This window comes from Myotis daubentonii, chromosome 16, assembly GCF_963259705.1.
Source record: "Myotis daubentonii chromosome 16, mMyoDau2.1, whole genome shotgun sequence".
Classification (NCBI taxonomy): domain Eukaryota; kingdom Metazoa; phylum Chordata; class Mammalia; order Chiroptera; family Vespertilionidae; genus Myotis; species Myotis daubentonii.
The window spans coordinates 21,466,079-21,482,264 of NC_081855.1; the positions used below are offsets into that span (position 1 = coordinate 21,466,079).

The 16,186-nt window shown below is 42.7% G+C and overlaps 1 protein-coding gene across 1 annotated transcript; it reads right to left on the reverse strand.

Annotated features, from left to right (window-relative positions):
- Positions 1-5,173: 5,173 nt before the first annotated feature.
- LOC132219287 (olfactory receptor 3A1-like) lies at positions 5,174-6,127 on the reverse strand. The gene has a single exon (XM_059671660.1). The coding sequence runs from the start codon at positions 6,113-6,115 to the stop codon at positions 5,174-5,176; it is 942 nt and encodes a 313-aa protein (XP_059527643.1). The 5' UTR covers positions 6,116-6,127.
- Between the last annotated feature and the right edge of the window lie 10,059 nt (positions 6,128-16,186).

The window sequence follows — 16,186 nt, forward strand, 5'->3', positions numbered from 1 at the left end:
CCTGCAATCATCTAGAGACATCTGCAGTGGTTCTCAACCTTCCTAATGCCATGACCCTTTAATACAGTTGCTCATGTTGTGGTGACCCCCAACCATAAAATTATTTTTGTTGCTACTTCATAACTGTAATTTTCTTACTGTTATGAATCATAATGCAAATATCTGATATGCAGGATGTATTTAGGCAACCCCTGTGAAAGGGTCCTTCCACACCCAAAGGGGTCGTGACTCACAGGTTGAGAACCGCTGATCTAGAGGGCCTGACAAGGTCACCATGATGCCCAACATGAGGAGCCCTGCTGTATGACCACTCTTGGGGCCTTGTAATGAGCTCCAGGTTCTCCTCACTGAGCTAAGACAGCTCTCTACCTCTACCAGTTCCTCCCAGTGATGAAAAGGCTCAACAACGGCTGAGACTGGAGTGAAGGCTCCAGGCTGCCTGATGAAGTCCTCCTGGGCAGTGAACTAGATTCAGGGAGTCCCTTCACACTCTCCCCTAAGAGTAACAGGGAGCAGGTGGCTTCATCCAGGAAAGGGGGCCATGGGCAAAGGGGCCAGAGAGGAACCAGGACCTCCGTGCTATCTTCCCAGATCTTTCCCTGAAAAAGCTTCCCATCACTTGCACTATGTAGAGTTGGGTTTGAGCTGATGGCAGCAGAGGAACAAAGGAAGGATCCCTGAGAACACTCACCCTGACATGAGCATGGAAGCCAGTGGGTTTCCTTCAGGGAAGAAGCTATGAGCTGTGCAGACTCAGTTATCTACTCAGAAAATGAGGAGCTACCAGTATATAAAAGAAAATGAGGAAAAGCAAGCTGACAGCTTCTCTATCCAAGGTCTATTTTCACTGGGTGTTATCCTCTGGGGAGACCTCAGAAATGAGCCCTCCCAGGAAAGAGGGGACAGCTGGGGAGAGATACAAGTTGTTTTATAAACAACTCAAGCCCTTCATAACTATAGCAACAAGTCTTACTCCTTCTGGTAGTTAGATTTGCTTTCAAAAGGCCTTATCTCTGCCCTGGCCTATGGCAGGGAGTTGGGGAGGTGATATAAATTCCACTTAATGGTGGGTTGCTGAGGCCTGCAGGACTTGTCCATGTCCTTAAAGTCACCCAGCCAACTAGAGGTGTAATTAAGACTAGATACAGGTTTCCTAGGGAGGGGTTTTCTTTCCCAGAGGCCAGCCCCAAGCAGGGCCTTTGACCAGAGATGAGCTCATTCCCAGACCTGCATCAGCCCTGGGTTGAGGAGGAGGCCCCAGAAGAGAGGCAAGAGGGAGAAGCTTTCTCCAAACCCACTTTTCTAATGAGTTTTCAGGAGTGTGGTCCTTTCCTCCTCAGGGCCTTGTTAGTGGGGGCTACTTGAGGCGCCTGTAATGGTTCTGGAAGTGGTGATAAAGAGCTATACCTACTAGAAGGACTCCAGGGAGGCTGCCTATCAATATGATGATCTAGGCCAGGCCCCTGAAAATGGAAAGCCCTGGTGAAGGTCACAGATTAACAAACAGAAGATGTGTGAGGTGGAGAGATGTGTTCCCCCCACCCCTATACCCACCAGTAACTACTCACCCAACTCCCCATCCCCCAAGAGAGAAGGCTCTCTCTTCTCCCAGCAGAGAAGCCTGGTGCAGGAAGAAAAGCACTGTAGACAGACCTGCTCCTCTGGTTACTAGTTGTTTGACTGTGTGCAAGCTATTGCACCCTTCAGGGCCTCAGTTTCCTCATCTGTGAAATGAGCATATCTTCTATCACAGGTTATTAGTGAAGATTATTAATGAACTATGACTCATTAAGCAGCTAGGGGAGGTTCAACAGTACATGAACATACCAATTGACAACATTTATGAGTGCTCGTTACAGACATGGGAGTGTAGTCAGAACCTTACATGCCTGGAGTCTGTATCTGTCCTCACAACAATTCTATGAAGGAGATTAGAGCAGACAGAACCAATGTTCTGATTCAGTTATTGCTCAGCCCTTTTCTGATTTCAGCCCTGATTGGCCTGGACTCTTCCCTGTAGGTTTCTGCTTAATGTGAGCTGACAGAGTGTAGCCTCTTCCTTGGAATCCTCTAATATCATGAACAATGGGATGGGGAGACTCACTATGTCTGAGCACATGTGGAGCTCAGAGGGCAGAGGACAACTCAAAAGCAGGAGACAGGAACCAGTGGATAACGCCCCACTGCCTCTTCACCAGGCAACCCTGAGAGGCATTCTATATGCTCTTGCACAATCCAGTCTCTGCTGTCCACAGCAGGGACCTTGGAAATGACCCTCAGTCAGTGGTACTTCTTCCTTCTTTGTGTCACTCTCTTCATAGCCTCAGTCTTGCTCCCTGAGACCACTTCCCCAAATAAATAAACTTGCTCTTGCTGCCTGAGATGACTTCCTGTTTAAATTGCACATGCATCTTGTCTTGGCCTCTGCTTTGGTAGGAGCCCAAGTGTGACAGTTGGCCATAGGATAGTCCTCGGAAGCACATTCTCCAGCTGAAATTCTGGAACTGGACCATTCATGACTGCTTGGGGTAAGTGGGGCTGGTGATAACCCCTAGCATAATTACTGACACTTGCTTGTGGTAGGTTGTGATGAGGTACAGGTGAAAGGCGAAACATTAGGTTATGTATTAGCTCTAGCACACTAATGTTATGAGAAGCACTAGTGGCCGGTGCATGGATTTGTGCACATGGAAAGCGAATTAGTTAGAAGGTGGCGGGCAGAGTGGGACTGGGCAAGAAGGGCTTGACATGCCCGGTAGCCAACCTCCTGCAGTCCCTCCCCAGCAGGCCACATTTGGGGCAGCACACAGCTCCAAGGGCATCTGTAGAGTGAGTGGGTCCCTCTGGCAGGTGGGATCCCTGGCCTGGCCTGAGGGGATCAGGCTGAACCTGGCTCTCTGACATCCCCCGAGGAGTCCCAGAATGCGAGAGGGCACTCTGCAAAGTTGCTGTCGCTTGGCAGTTCTTGCATTGAGTATCTGTTCCCTGGTGGTCAGTACACGTCATACCTATCAGCCAGTCAGATGGACGGTCAGTTGGAGAATTGCTTAGCCTTTTATATATATAGACTAGAGGCTCAGTGCATGAATTCGTGCATGGGTGGGGTCCCTCAGCCTAGCCTACGATTGGGGCCAATCAGGTTTGCCTCGCCCAGTCCGATCAGGGCTTATCAGAGCCAGCCAATGGGAGGGACCGCAAGAGGTTGGCCGGCCACAGGAGGTTGGCTGTGGGAGCACACTGACCACCAGGAGGCAGCTCCTGTGTTGAGCATGTGCCCACTGGTGATCAGTGCTCATCATAGTGACCAATCAACTGGTTGTTTGGTCGCTTAAAAGAATAGTGGAGTATTAAAAATAAAGGGTGGTTTTTGTTAACTTTCGTAGATGTCTTGAAGAAACAGAATGATGGACCCAGGTCAGCCAGCTATCAATCCGATTTCTCCTCAGTACCTCAGAAAAATTAGGCTTAGGTCTAGGCATAAGAAAATCCCACCTATAATCCAAGAGAAAATAATTATTTCCTGAAAAGAATTCCCATAGCTGACTGTGGCACACTGAATAATGGCTCCCAAAGATATCCAGACCCTAATTCCTAAAATCAACTTTTGATATGGTGAAAAAGACTGTAGACTGTTAGGGGTCTTCAGCTAGGGAGCTTGTCCTAGATTATCCAATAGAGCCCAAAAAGCAAGAGTCCTTATAATAGACAAGTAGAATTACTTTATTGCAGAAGAGCAGAAGGCAATATGATGATGGAATCAGAGATTGGAGTGATGTGGCAACAAGACAAAGGATGGATTCTCCCCTGGAGCCTCCAAGAAGAACTTTCCCTGCTGACACCTTGAAGTTGGCCTTGTAGGTCTCATTTTGGATTGGCCTCCAGACCATAAGCAAATAAATTCCTATTGGCTTAAGTCCCCAACTTTATGGTAATTTGGTAAAGGAGTAATAAGAAACTAATACACTGGCTACTATATCATGGCATAAACTGCAAGTTCCTACAGTTTATACAGGAGCAACATGAGAATGGATCATGAGGAATGAAGGAGTAGGTAGAATGTAAGGCTGAATAGGAAGAGTTTATTGACATGGGAGCACTTTTCAGGATTTAAGGGTTTAATCTTCTGGCAGGGATGCCTGGAGCTGGTCCCAATAAACTGCTGAGATGTCTCTTTGAAATTCGATATTGGTTATAGGGCTTCTGCAAGAACCACAGTCAGACCAAGTTTGGCAGAACTACCTGTGGGACCAAGTCTTCCTCCAAATCACAAAAGTGTTCCTAGCCTATGCTTCAAAGGGTAGGAGCTGGATTATGGGGTCACTTCAAGATCTGCAGTTGGACTGAGGTCAGTGGGCCTACCCCTGAGGACAGAGATGAAGAATGTGTCTTCTGACATTCTTCAGGATTGTGTGTACAATTCCCAATAGGGGAACATATCTAGGCTGCGTCTTTGACCCCCAGTGGGGGCATCTGTGGGAGGCAAACGATCAATGTTTCTCTCTCACATCAATATTTCTCACTGTATTTCCCTCTCTCTAAAATCATTAAACATATCCTAGGATGAGGATTTTTTTTTAATTTGCACGCAGGAATCATGTTCTCCAGAGTTACTAGAGAACACATGACCGTTCTTCTCCCATTTGTCCCCTCTATATTCCAGGGCATCTTTGTGTGATAGAAAGACATGAGCTGCATTTTTAGACTTGTAGAAGCCTGATGAGATAAGTAAAATAATCCTGATCTCTAGGCCTATGTTTTATTACCAGACCAACTATCCCTGAACTCCCGGGAATCAGATGGCCCTCCGGTGGGAGAATTGGCAGGAATATGTGGGAAACCCAGGCTATAACCAGAGTCATTCCCTCTGGGACGTGAACCTGTAGGCACTCAGGGCTTCCACGGGTTCACTTCTAACCGGAAAGGGAGCTCACAGTGACTGAGGCTGTAATTTGTCAAGGGAACTGACAGCATTAATTTACATATTTATAAACTATAACTGGGCAGGGTGCTTTGGGAAGCAATAACTATTACCCCTACCAAAAAAGAAAAAAATCCTTATGCTCAGAGAGATAGAAGCAGTTCTGAATCGTCTGTCCTAGTTACTGCCCCCAGAGGATTTCTCCTTTAATCCAAAAAGAGAATAGGGGGAAGTGACAGTGGAACCCTTATTAAGTCAGTGACGCTTCCCTGTGATTACCCGCCAGAGGGCACCCTGCACATCAGGGTTCCTGAGGCTGTAGATGAGTGGGTTCAGCATGGGGTTGAAGACAGTGTTAAAAATTCCAACAGCTTTATCTTTGTCTGAAGCCTTTTGTGAACCCATACGCATGTAGTTGAAGATACCAGTTCCATAGAAGAGGCAAACCACAGTGAGATGGGAGCCACATGTGAAGAAGGCTTTCTTCCTGCCCTCCACTGAGTGGATTTGTAGCACTGCAGCTGTTACATGGATGTAGGAGGTGATGATGAGAACCACAGGTACACCTGCCATTACGAAACTCATAGCAAAGAGCAGCACCTCATTGAGTTGGGTGCTGGAGCAAGAGAGCTGGAAGAGCTGTGGCAGGTCACAGTAGAAGTGATTGACCTCATTGGGACCACAGAAGTTGAGTGTAGTTAGGGCAATAGTGTGGATCAGCGCATTGGTGAGGGCACAGGCCCAGGACACAGCCACCAATATCCACTGGACTGAATGGCTCATGCGGGCGCTGTAGGTGAGGGGCCGGCAGATGGCCAGAAATCGGTCATAGGCCATGGCTGTCAACAGGAAGCAGTCCACACCAGCCAACTGATGGAAGAAGAAAAGCTGTGTGAGGCAGGCTCCATAGGGAACTTCACGCTTGTGGGACAAGAGGCGACCCAACGTTGAGGGAACAGTGACAGTGATGCACCCAATGTCCAGCACTGATAGGTTCCCCAGGAAGAAGTACATGGGCGTGTGGAGTTTGGGCTCCACCAAGATGGCAGCCAGGATGCTGAGGTTTCCCCCAACTGTGACCAGGTAGGCAAACAGGAAGAACACAAAGATAAGAGGCCACAGCTCTGGTGTCTCCACCAAGCCCAATAGAAGGAACTCTGTAATAGTTGTTCCATTGGCCCCAGATTTTGGCTGCATTAGTTCCTGCAGGAAAACATCCAAGAAGATAAAGAATCATTCCTCTTGATATATTTATTCAAAAAGAAAACAAATATTTTTTCTATATGCTGAGGCTTTTACTCAGTACCCGCTCCCCAAGAAAGGACTTTCCTACTCCCAAAGACATGCCACAGCTATTAACTCTCTTGTGACATTTACCTCAATGGCTTTCTTCATTCTTAGGTACATGGACAGGTGACATCATCATTCTGGACTTCTCTCCTTTTATTAGCTGAAAGAATCTATTAGTAGAGATTATGAAGGGCAAAACCCTTGGGAAAAATAAATAAGTAGAACGTGTATTTGATTCAAACATAGCAGAGTAAATCTGGAATTTTCTCTTCTCAAATCTCTTCTCAATACAGACAAAACAAGAATACAAATTAGATTCTATCTTCAATGAAACTAGTAAATATCCAAAACTCTTAATGCACAAACTAGAGCAGAGGACTTCAATAGTGGAGGTTAAATAGGAAAGTGGAAGAAAGAGAAAAATCCATGACCATAGTAAAATCTAGACAAGTATAATTTCCATAATAAAAGGGCACTCACTAGGGAATAAAACCAAAAGCCCTTCTTTGCAATAATTGGAGTAGGGTGCATAGTATGGCATCATTACCTCTGTGATCCTGAGTTGGATTCAAGAAGCAAGGGAGAGCTAAATGACAAATCTCACAGGCAAGCTGTATTTGCAGGCTGTAGACAAAACATAAAGCTGGGGTGAGAGATAAAGAAAACAGATAGGTCCCACATCTGTTACCTATCTACATTGATTACAGACAGGGAAATGCTAAAGTAACTCACCCCTATTATGTGCCAGAAGACATAATAGTTATGCAAATGAATGCTCCCAATATCTGGTATTGATATATACAGCCAAAAGTGCAGGATTTCAAGAAGAAATAGAATAATAGCTAGTGGATTTTAGTGACTTTTATAATAGAGTTAATTTGACAGAAAAGTAAGGCTATAAAATACATCAATATAATTAATTATTCAAGAGGTAGAACTGATATGCTCATCTTTTTCTTTTTTTCTCTTATACTCACTTTTTTCAAATGCCCATAAAACATTCACCCTCCCCAAAGAGCATATATAAACCAGAAATTTTGCAAATTCTTAAAGCATAAATAATTCAAACAATAATATTTAATCACAATCCAATTTAAAGGAAAATAATTTTTACCAATAAATCCCAATATTTTAAAAAACAGTTGGACCAAAGAGGGAATCAAAACTAAAAATGAATAACATCTGTGGGAGGAAAAGGGGAGATAATGAAATCAATACACACTAAAGAATTATCATTAAGTCAATGTTCAGAAGAAAATGTATAACCTTAAGTAAATATATTAACAAAAAGAAAGAACATTGATTAAAAAATCAAATCAAGAAATTAGAAAAGAACTATAAGAAATGGGGAGAGGCTGGAAAAAGGGTGCATCTGGTTAAAAGAAGAATGAAGTTTAAGGATTAAATGTATAAGATGGTGACTATCTATATATATAAAAGCCTAATATGCTAAGTGTCCGACCAATTGGTCAACTGTTTGGTTGACCACTCAGCCAGTCACTATGATGCACACTGACCATGAGGGAGCAGACGCTCCAACCAGTAGGTTAGCTTGCTGCTGGGGTCTGGCTGATCAGGACTGGGTGAGACGGCCCCAATCGGCCTCAATCACCGGCCAGGCCAAGGGACCCCACCCATGCAAGAATTCGTGCACCCAGCCTCTAGTTGTTAATAATACTGCATTGCATCATTGAAATTTGCTAAGAGAACTTAAATGTTCTCACCAAAAAAAAAAAAAAAATGTAACTATGTGAGGTGATAGATGTGTTCATTAACTTGATTGTAGGAATCCTTTCACAATGTAAATGTATGTAATCATTATGTTGTACATTTCAAACATATTTTAATTTTACTTGTCAGTCATACTTCAAAAAAGCTGAGAAAAAATGAAAATAAAATGACATTTTATAAGCTTTAAAAAAATGACAAGTCCAGGAATAGACCTAAGGTAATGTTGGAATTTAATACATGAGGTAAGTGGCATCTTAAATGAATGGGAAAATGTATTGTGCAATAAGTACTATGAATAGAAGCAATAACATAGCTATCTTGGAAAAACGTAAGTTGTATATGTACCTCATATATTTTGCAAAAATAAAATTCTAAATGGATCAAATATTTAAATGCAAAATTAAAATTATTGGGGGAAATGTGGAATTTTAATAGTATAAGGATGACTCAAAATATAGAAAAAACTTAAAAATAACCAAAATTGACTGATCTATAAAAATTTAAAACTTCCAGCAAATTAGCTAAGGTGGAACTACATTCCCAAATTCCATTCTCTGTATGATTCCAGGTTAGGGTTGGCCACAAGGGGAATTTGCATGGTAGTTATAAGGTAGAATTGAAAAGGAACAAGGAAAATTTGGCAATATTTTTCAAAATTACTAGTGTGTTTGTCCTTTCACCCAGAAATTCCACTTCTGAGAATTTATCTAACAGATATATGGGCACATTTAAAAAGTGACATATGCATGAAGCTGTTTGTTGCAGCACTGTTTGTAATAGCAAATAATTGAAAATAACCTAACTGTTCTTTAACAGAGGACTGGCTAAATTCATAATGGTATATCTTTACAAAGGAATACTATGCAGCTATAGAAAACAGCTCTGTCTGTGCTAATGTGAAAGATATCAAAGCCATATTATTAAATGTAAAATACAACTTGTAGGATGAATATAGTATGCTTTGGTTTACATTGAAAAGGAGAAAAAGAATACACATAGGCACACTGATTAATTAATATAATATAATATAATATAATATAATATAATATAATATAATATAAATCTTATATAATAAAAGAGAAACATGTAAATTGACTGTTCCTTTGCTATGCTCACCAGCCAATCAGGGTGAATATGCAGATTAACCTGACAGAGATGGTGGTTAATTTGCATACACAGGAGAGCAGAAGCAGGAGAGCTGGCAGCTTGGGGGGATATGGCTCCCTCAGTTGCTCCCAGCATGGAGAGCTCCAGAAATTCTAGGAATAGTAGTTCTGATGGCAGCCCCAGGACCTGAAGTGGAAGCCCAGAGGGTGGGGAGCACCAGGAATGCTGGGAATCATAGTTCTGGTGACACTAGAGCAAAGTGAGCCTGGAGTAAGTTACTGTTGCAGTGGGGGATGGAGGGAAAGCAAAGGTGAGAGACATAAGTAAAATCAGAGTGTCTAGGAAAAAAAGGGAAGATATCCTAAAACTTCCAGGAAATCTCCACCAATGAAGCAAATAAAAAAAAAAGCCTCTATTATTCTGTGAGCAACAAACCAAACTGGGTTGGGGGTCTCAGACAATTCATTCATATGATTGCAAAGACAGACAGAAACTCCCAGATTGGAGAGGGTGCAGGTCAGGTTGAGGGTATCCCCCTTCCCCCTGTGCACAAATCTTTGTGCACCAGACCCCTAGTAATATAAATAATATAATATAAATAATATAATATAATATAGTTTTTGTTTGTAATATATATATATATATATATATATATATATATATATATCCAGAAGAATACTCAAGACACTGAAAGTATTGGTCTTCTCTGGGGAAGAAGACTGAGTTAGTGGGAGACAGAGTGATAGAATGAATGAGTAAACAATATGTTAGAAAAACAAAAGAAAAGTAAATCCATTTAAATAAGCCAATAAGCTGATATCTGGGCAAGTAAGTATAAGCAAGAAAAAAAAGGCTAAATGCAAACAATTACAAATAGAAAATATTACAGCCAGAGATACACAAGAAAAAATAAATTTTAAGAGCATACTCCCTATAACTCTATATTACTTAAATAAAAAATTTAAGTAAAATAGGCACAATTATAGGACAATGTAAATTAAAATATATTTTAAATAGTCTCAAAAGTCAAATAAAACAGAGGGATAAAAATGAAAAAATTTGTCAAATAAGTAATTACTCTAGTGGCAAGCTCTAGGCTCATAAAACTATAGAAATAAATTTTGTTTAAACTTTAATGAGTAGAATATCATATAGTATATAAACTTCCCTGCAACAGAAAAATATTAAGCACCCTAATACTGAAAAACTATACTACATAATATTATTTAAATATTAACACAAAAATACTCAACACACTCACACACAGAGAAACAAGACTTGAAGGAAATACCAAAATGTATCCGTGATTTGAGTTATAATACAGGTGATTTTTATTATCTTTCTTCTACTCTTCTCTACTTTCTAATGTGTCTAAATTAATACAGTTTATTCTAATAATATTTTACAAAGTACCACCTCCTATGCATGATCAAGACATACCTATGAAGTGCCACATCACAATAAACCAGCGGTTCTTAACCTGTGGGTCGCGACCCCTTTGGGGGTCTAACGACCCTTTCACAGGGATTGCCTAAGACCATCGGAAAACACATATATAGTTACATATTGTTTTGTGATTAATCACTATGCTTTAATTATGTTCAATTTGTAACAAAGGAAATTGGGGGTCACCACAACATGAGGAACTGTATTAAAGGGTCGGGGCATTAGGAAGGTTGAGAACCACTGCAATAAACTAACTGAACAAAAGAGAAACCAGAAACCACTTCCCCTGTGATTTCTACTGCACAGGCTGCCCCAATATCTTTAATACTGACAGACTTTCCTGGGAGCATTCCCTGATAATAATCATAGCTAACAGTTACCAAGACACTGACTCTGGACTAGGCACCCTGTGTAGGTCTAAGTGCTTTGCATGTATGAACTCACTTATTCCTCACAACCTCCCTATTAGATGAATACAATTTTTAATCCCTGTTTCACCGAGGGGGAGGGGGGGGGGGGAGGGGGCGGGGCTTAAGTCACATAAAGCAAATGACAGAGGCAGGATTTTCACCCATGTAGTCTGACTCCAGAGCCTGCCCTTAACCTTTACACATACCGCTGCTCTAAGAAAACCAAGATATCTCAAGGATCATAAGGCCATGTCCTTCTCCTGCAATTCTCTCAAAATCTATTTCTGACTCATTCTTATGACCTAAAGGTCCCGTCCCACAATCTCTGTAGCTGTACCCTTGTAGAGCCCAGGTTGTATTAGCTGAAGTCCAAATAAGTGCCTTGGGAGGGTCACGGTCACAGTCAGCGACTGCATGTCATCAGATTGCAAGCTTTGTGACTTCCTATATCCCCATCTTTACTCACGTTGTTTCCTCTATATAGAATTTCCTTCTCTGAGCTCAAGTGCTCCCTCCTCCAGAAATACCTCCCTGATCTGTGCCCATCTTAAAGTGATATTTACATCTTCAACATTCCAGCTGCACTTTGTCTTCTACATGGTACTCGCCACTTCACCTGCTGGCCCAATCAGTTAGTGATTCAGTGTACTTCCTACAGTCCATTTTAGGATAAGATTCAAATCTGATTAACTTTAAGAAGTATATACATAAATTCATTTTAGTAATGTTCCATTCATAGATAAATTAATATATTCTGACAGAGAGGGCATCATTGTGGCCTACAGAAGTGAGGAAAGGGCTTCTGGACAGGTTGGCATTTGTGCTGGACTTTGATATGATTTGGAGGCAGTAGAGTTGTGTAAAAGGCACAACGTTAGTGCTGTAGAGATGGCTCCTTGTGTCTATATGGGGCATAGAGTTGTAGCAATCCACACACTGACACAGTTTTATATAAATTTTCCATATATTTTCTATAACAGAAGAAATAGTCCTTAAAAATAAGTAAATCATGAGCTGCTGACTAGTCTTTAGTCAATAAAGGATGAAGCTTACATGAGAACTTCTAAATTCTGGGCTGTCCACTGGACTATCCATCCAGGACATCCGTGCTGATGAAATCACAAGCGTGATCAGAGGCAAGGGATCCCTTCTAGACCATTACTCTTAGGGTCCTGCAATTCTGTTCTTCAAGCTGTCTGTTATGCTGTGACCACATCCTGCTCTGAAGTTCCACTAGGTCCTTCACGCACTAAGGTTGGTCTTAGCGACCTGGTCAGGCTGCCCAATAAGGATTGAGTTCCCCATAAGGGAAGTGGAACACTGAATCTCATCCTGTTCACCCATAACAGAATAAAAATTAATAAAAAATTTTAAAACAATAAGCTTTCATCTAAAAGAGAGGGAACTGATAAAGATGCCTGAAGGAGGAACTCCAATCTCTGGGTCATAGTCCCAGTTCTTCCACTCACCTGATATGTCATCCTGAGCAAGCCTCTGATTTTTTGCTTGTGAGACCTTGGTTGCTGCATCTATAAACCCAGGAGGTTTTACTACTCAATAACAACTAAAGTCCCTTCCCTGTTACATGGTAGCAGAGGGAGGGCCACGGAAGAACTCGCCTTGTGTTGGTGCGGAGGCCAGCGAGGCTTTATGGAAAGGGATGTAAAAGGGGCAACAACCTGCCCACGCTCCGTCAGCTGCTCAGGAGGCAGATAAGGGGCTATATATATGGAAACGAGATAAAGAGGCTGAGACCATCTCTGACATGGACTTCTCCACCGTAGGGTTATCCTCGTGGAACCTCAAAATTAGCCCAAGAAGAGGGAGGAGAAGAGGGGGCAAGCTAAGGACAGGAGATAATACAAGCCCTAATTAATACTACAGCGGCCAAGCAGTGGGGCCTCATGACTCTGTTGATTTAGAAATTCTCCAAACATTCCTACCCCCCTTTCCATATTAATCTTCAGGGATAATTTGGGCAGTTACTGTAATAACTCCACTTAATGCCTAGGACATAGGGGAGTTGTTTGTCACCCAGGGAACTTGGCTCTCTTAGATGTGTAGTCCAAATAGGACCTGTGGGCAGAGACAAGCTGACTTCTGAAGCTGGAGATGAGGGAGAAACCCAAGAAAGGAGGCAGAAACTGGAGAAACCTTTTCAAACGTCAAATTCTTAATGAATTCTCGGGAACAACATACATTCTCACCCAGGGCCTTGTTAGTGAGGCCACAGAGACCATGCTGTGGGAGTCCCATAATGATTCTGAGAGGTGGCGGGAGCAGTGCTGTGCTGGGAGGGCCCGGGGGCCCCTGGGAAGATGCACCCTACCACTAGCTTCTGGGCCAGGACCTTAGAAGATGCCAGCCTAGTGGGAGAGAGGAGGAAAGACAGGGATTTGGAGAGGTTGTGTAGTGCAGCCCTTGGACTCTCATGTCCTCCTCAGTGAATTACTCCCATCGTCCAGGTGAGAGCCTACCCTCTTCTGGACTTTGTAGAAGAATAGACCTGCTCTCCTGTTACTAGCAGCTATTGAACCCCTTTGGACCCCAGTATTCTTGCCTTTGGAATGAGAGTACTATCCCCTCTTCAGGTTGCTGGGAGGATTAAATGAAGTAATACACAAAGTTCCTAGCAGGAGACCACAAATGTTGTTACTAACATAACAATTGGTAACATTTATCCTGTGCTTGCCATGTATGTTACATCATACCATGAGCTTTATATGCACTGAATCCCAATCAACCCTTTAAACAGTTCCCTGAAGTAGACCCCTTTTATTATTTCCATTTTACAGATAAATACATTGAGGTTCAGAGTGATTCAGTAATTTGCCTAAGGCCACAGAGTTAAAACTTTGAGGAATTGGGATGCAAACTTGTATTTGTCTAATTCTAAGGTACATGATGTCAATGATTATGTGGTGTGACTTACTCTCACACCCACTTCCAATCAATCCCTCTTCCCCAAATAATATACTTTTAGCTCCTGTTATTTGTGATAAATACTGTTTCAAATATACCACAGACTGCTCTAGGATTGAGCCCGAAGCATTCAACCCTCAGTAATAGCAGCCTCAGCTCCACTCCAATAGCTCAGCCTGTAGCACTGAGATCCACATGCACCTGCTACCTCCAGTGTCACTCCCTTGCTCTCCCATTGTGTTTGCAATTTAGTCTCACTGCAAAGAATTATAGACTTGGTGGTCTTACTAGAAGTTGACACTCCATTGTTAGGCTTGCATTGTTGGCTTAGGGATGTAATGTGTGGATGTTAAGGCTCTTCATCATTCAGAAACATTTTTCTAAACATCAAAATTATAAATGATAGTAGAAGCTAAAACATCAATAAAAATCTACAGCAAAATTAAATATACTTTAAAAAATAATTCTCAACTAAAAGAGGAAAACTAGTACTGAAGTATTACATTCATGGAAGAACCAGCCTTCATATTAATTTTCAGCCTAGGTACACATGCTCTTGGTGGTCAGAAATCTTAAAGCCTTGAACCGGTTTAAAGTTGTGTTGGACAGGTAGTGCCACTGTTATGGGCTGAAGTTTTGTGTCCCCACCAAAGTTCAAATGTCTTATTGTGATGGTATTCAGAGGTGGGGCCTTTGGCAGGTGATTAGATTAGCTCATGAGGGTAGAGGCCTCATGAATGGGATCAGTGCCCTTTAAAAATGACCCCAGAGCCCTGGCCAGTGCGCTCAGTGGTTAGAGCATAGGCCTGCACACTGGAGGGTTACAGGTTCAATTCTTGGTCAAAGGCACATACCAGGGTTGCAGGTCAGGTCCTAGTCCCCAGTCTGGGAGTGTGTGGGAGGCAACCGATCGATATGTCTCTGTCACATGGATGTTTCTCTCTCTCTTCCCTATCTGTCTCTCCTCCCTCCCCCCTCCCGTCCTCTCTCTCTAAAATCAATAGAAAAAATATCCTCCTCCTTATGTAAGGATTTAAAAAATATATAAAGGTGACCCCCAAAGAGCTTCCTTACCCCTTCTGCCACTCATCCCTTCTGTCGTGTGAAGACACAATGGAAATATGGCCAACTATGACATGGACCAGGAAGTGAGCCCTTGTCAGGCACTGAACCTGCTGGCACCTTGGTCTTGGACTTTCCAGCCTCCAAAACTATGAGAAATAAATTTCTGTTGTTTATACGCCATCCAGTCTATGATAGTCTAGCAGTCTGAACAGACTAAGACAGACAGCTGCCAGGAACCACCAGAAGCAGAAACGAATCGCCTTGGAAAGAAATGAATGATCTCTGGGAGAAGGTCTTCTTCCGAGGTGTTAAATTATTCACATAAGTAACTTCGCTAGAACCTAGTCTCACTAGCAAAGAAGGTCCGATAGATTAGTTTCCTAGAGCTGCCATAACAAAGGACTACAGGCTGGGTGGCTTAAAACGATGGAAATTCATGGTTCACAGTTCTAAAGGCTAGATGTCTGAAATCAAGCATCAGTATTAGAAGGGCTTGCTCCCTTTGAAACCTGTAGGGGAATCCTTTCTACCATCTGACAGATTGGATTTAAAAATGTGGCATGTGCATACGAAAAAAAATATTAATCAGGCCCCACTAGTGTGGCTCAGTGGTTGAGTGTCAACCTATGAACCAGGTGGTCACGGCTTGATTCCGGGTCTATGAAGGAGGCAGCCAATCAATGATTCTCTCTCATCATTGATGTTTCTCTCTCTCCCTCTCCCCCCACCCCGCCGCCCAGCGCCTCCCCTGTCACTGCCCCAAACAAAAACATCCACTGTCTACCCTCCTGGGCGTGGGCCTCTCGGTGATTACAATGGAACACCTTAGCCATGAACTTGACCCGTCAAGGAGTCTGTGTTGGTCACTGAGAATGAATGAGGAGAACAGGACTGTGCTATGGCCACCTGTGGAGATGTCAGCTTACACAGAAGCACAGCCCTGAGACCCTCTCCCAGCAACACCCACAGACCGCAGCACTGAGCTGGGAAGATGGAAGCCTCTTGTTCATGGCAATTATTTCTTGGTAGAAGGAGTGAATGTATCTTCTTTTGGTCACATTTAAATCCTCATTTAACTAAAGAACAATATTTTTTCTGCCCGTCTCATGTGACTCAGTGGTTTTGTGTTGACTTATGAACCAAAAAGTTCCCGGTTTGATTCCTGGTTAGGGCACATGCTCAGGTTGCTGGCTGGATCCCCTCAGGGGGCACGCAGGAGGCAGCCATTGAATGGTTTTCTCTCATCTGTGTTTCTATCAGTCTATCCCTCTCCTATCCGCTGTCTCTAAAATCAATA

What these genes read in the sequence shown, in the direction of transcription:
- LOC132219287 (XM_059671660.1), bottom strand. Translation starts at nt 6,115, where the DNA reads ATGCAGCCAAAATCTGGGGCCAATGGAACAACTATTACAGAGTTCCTT.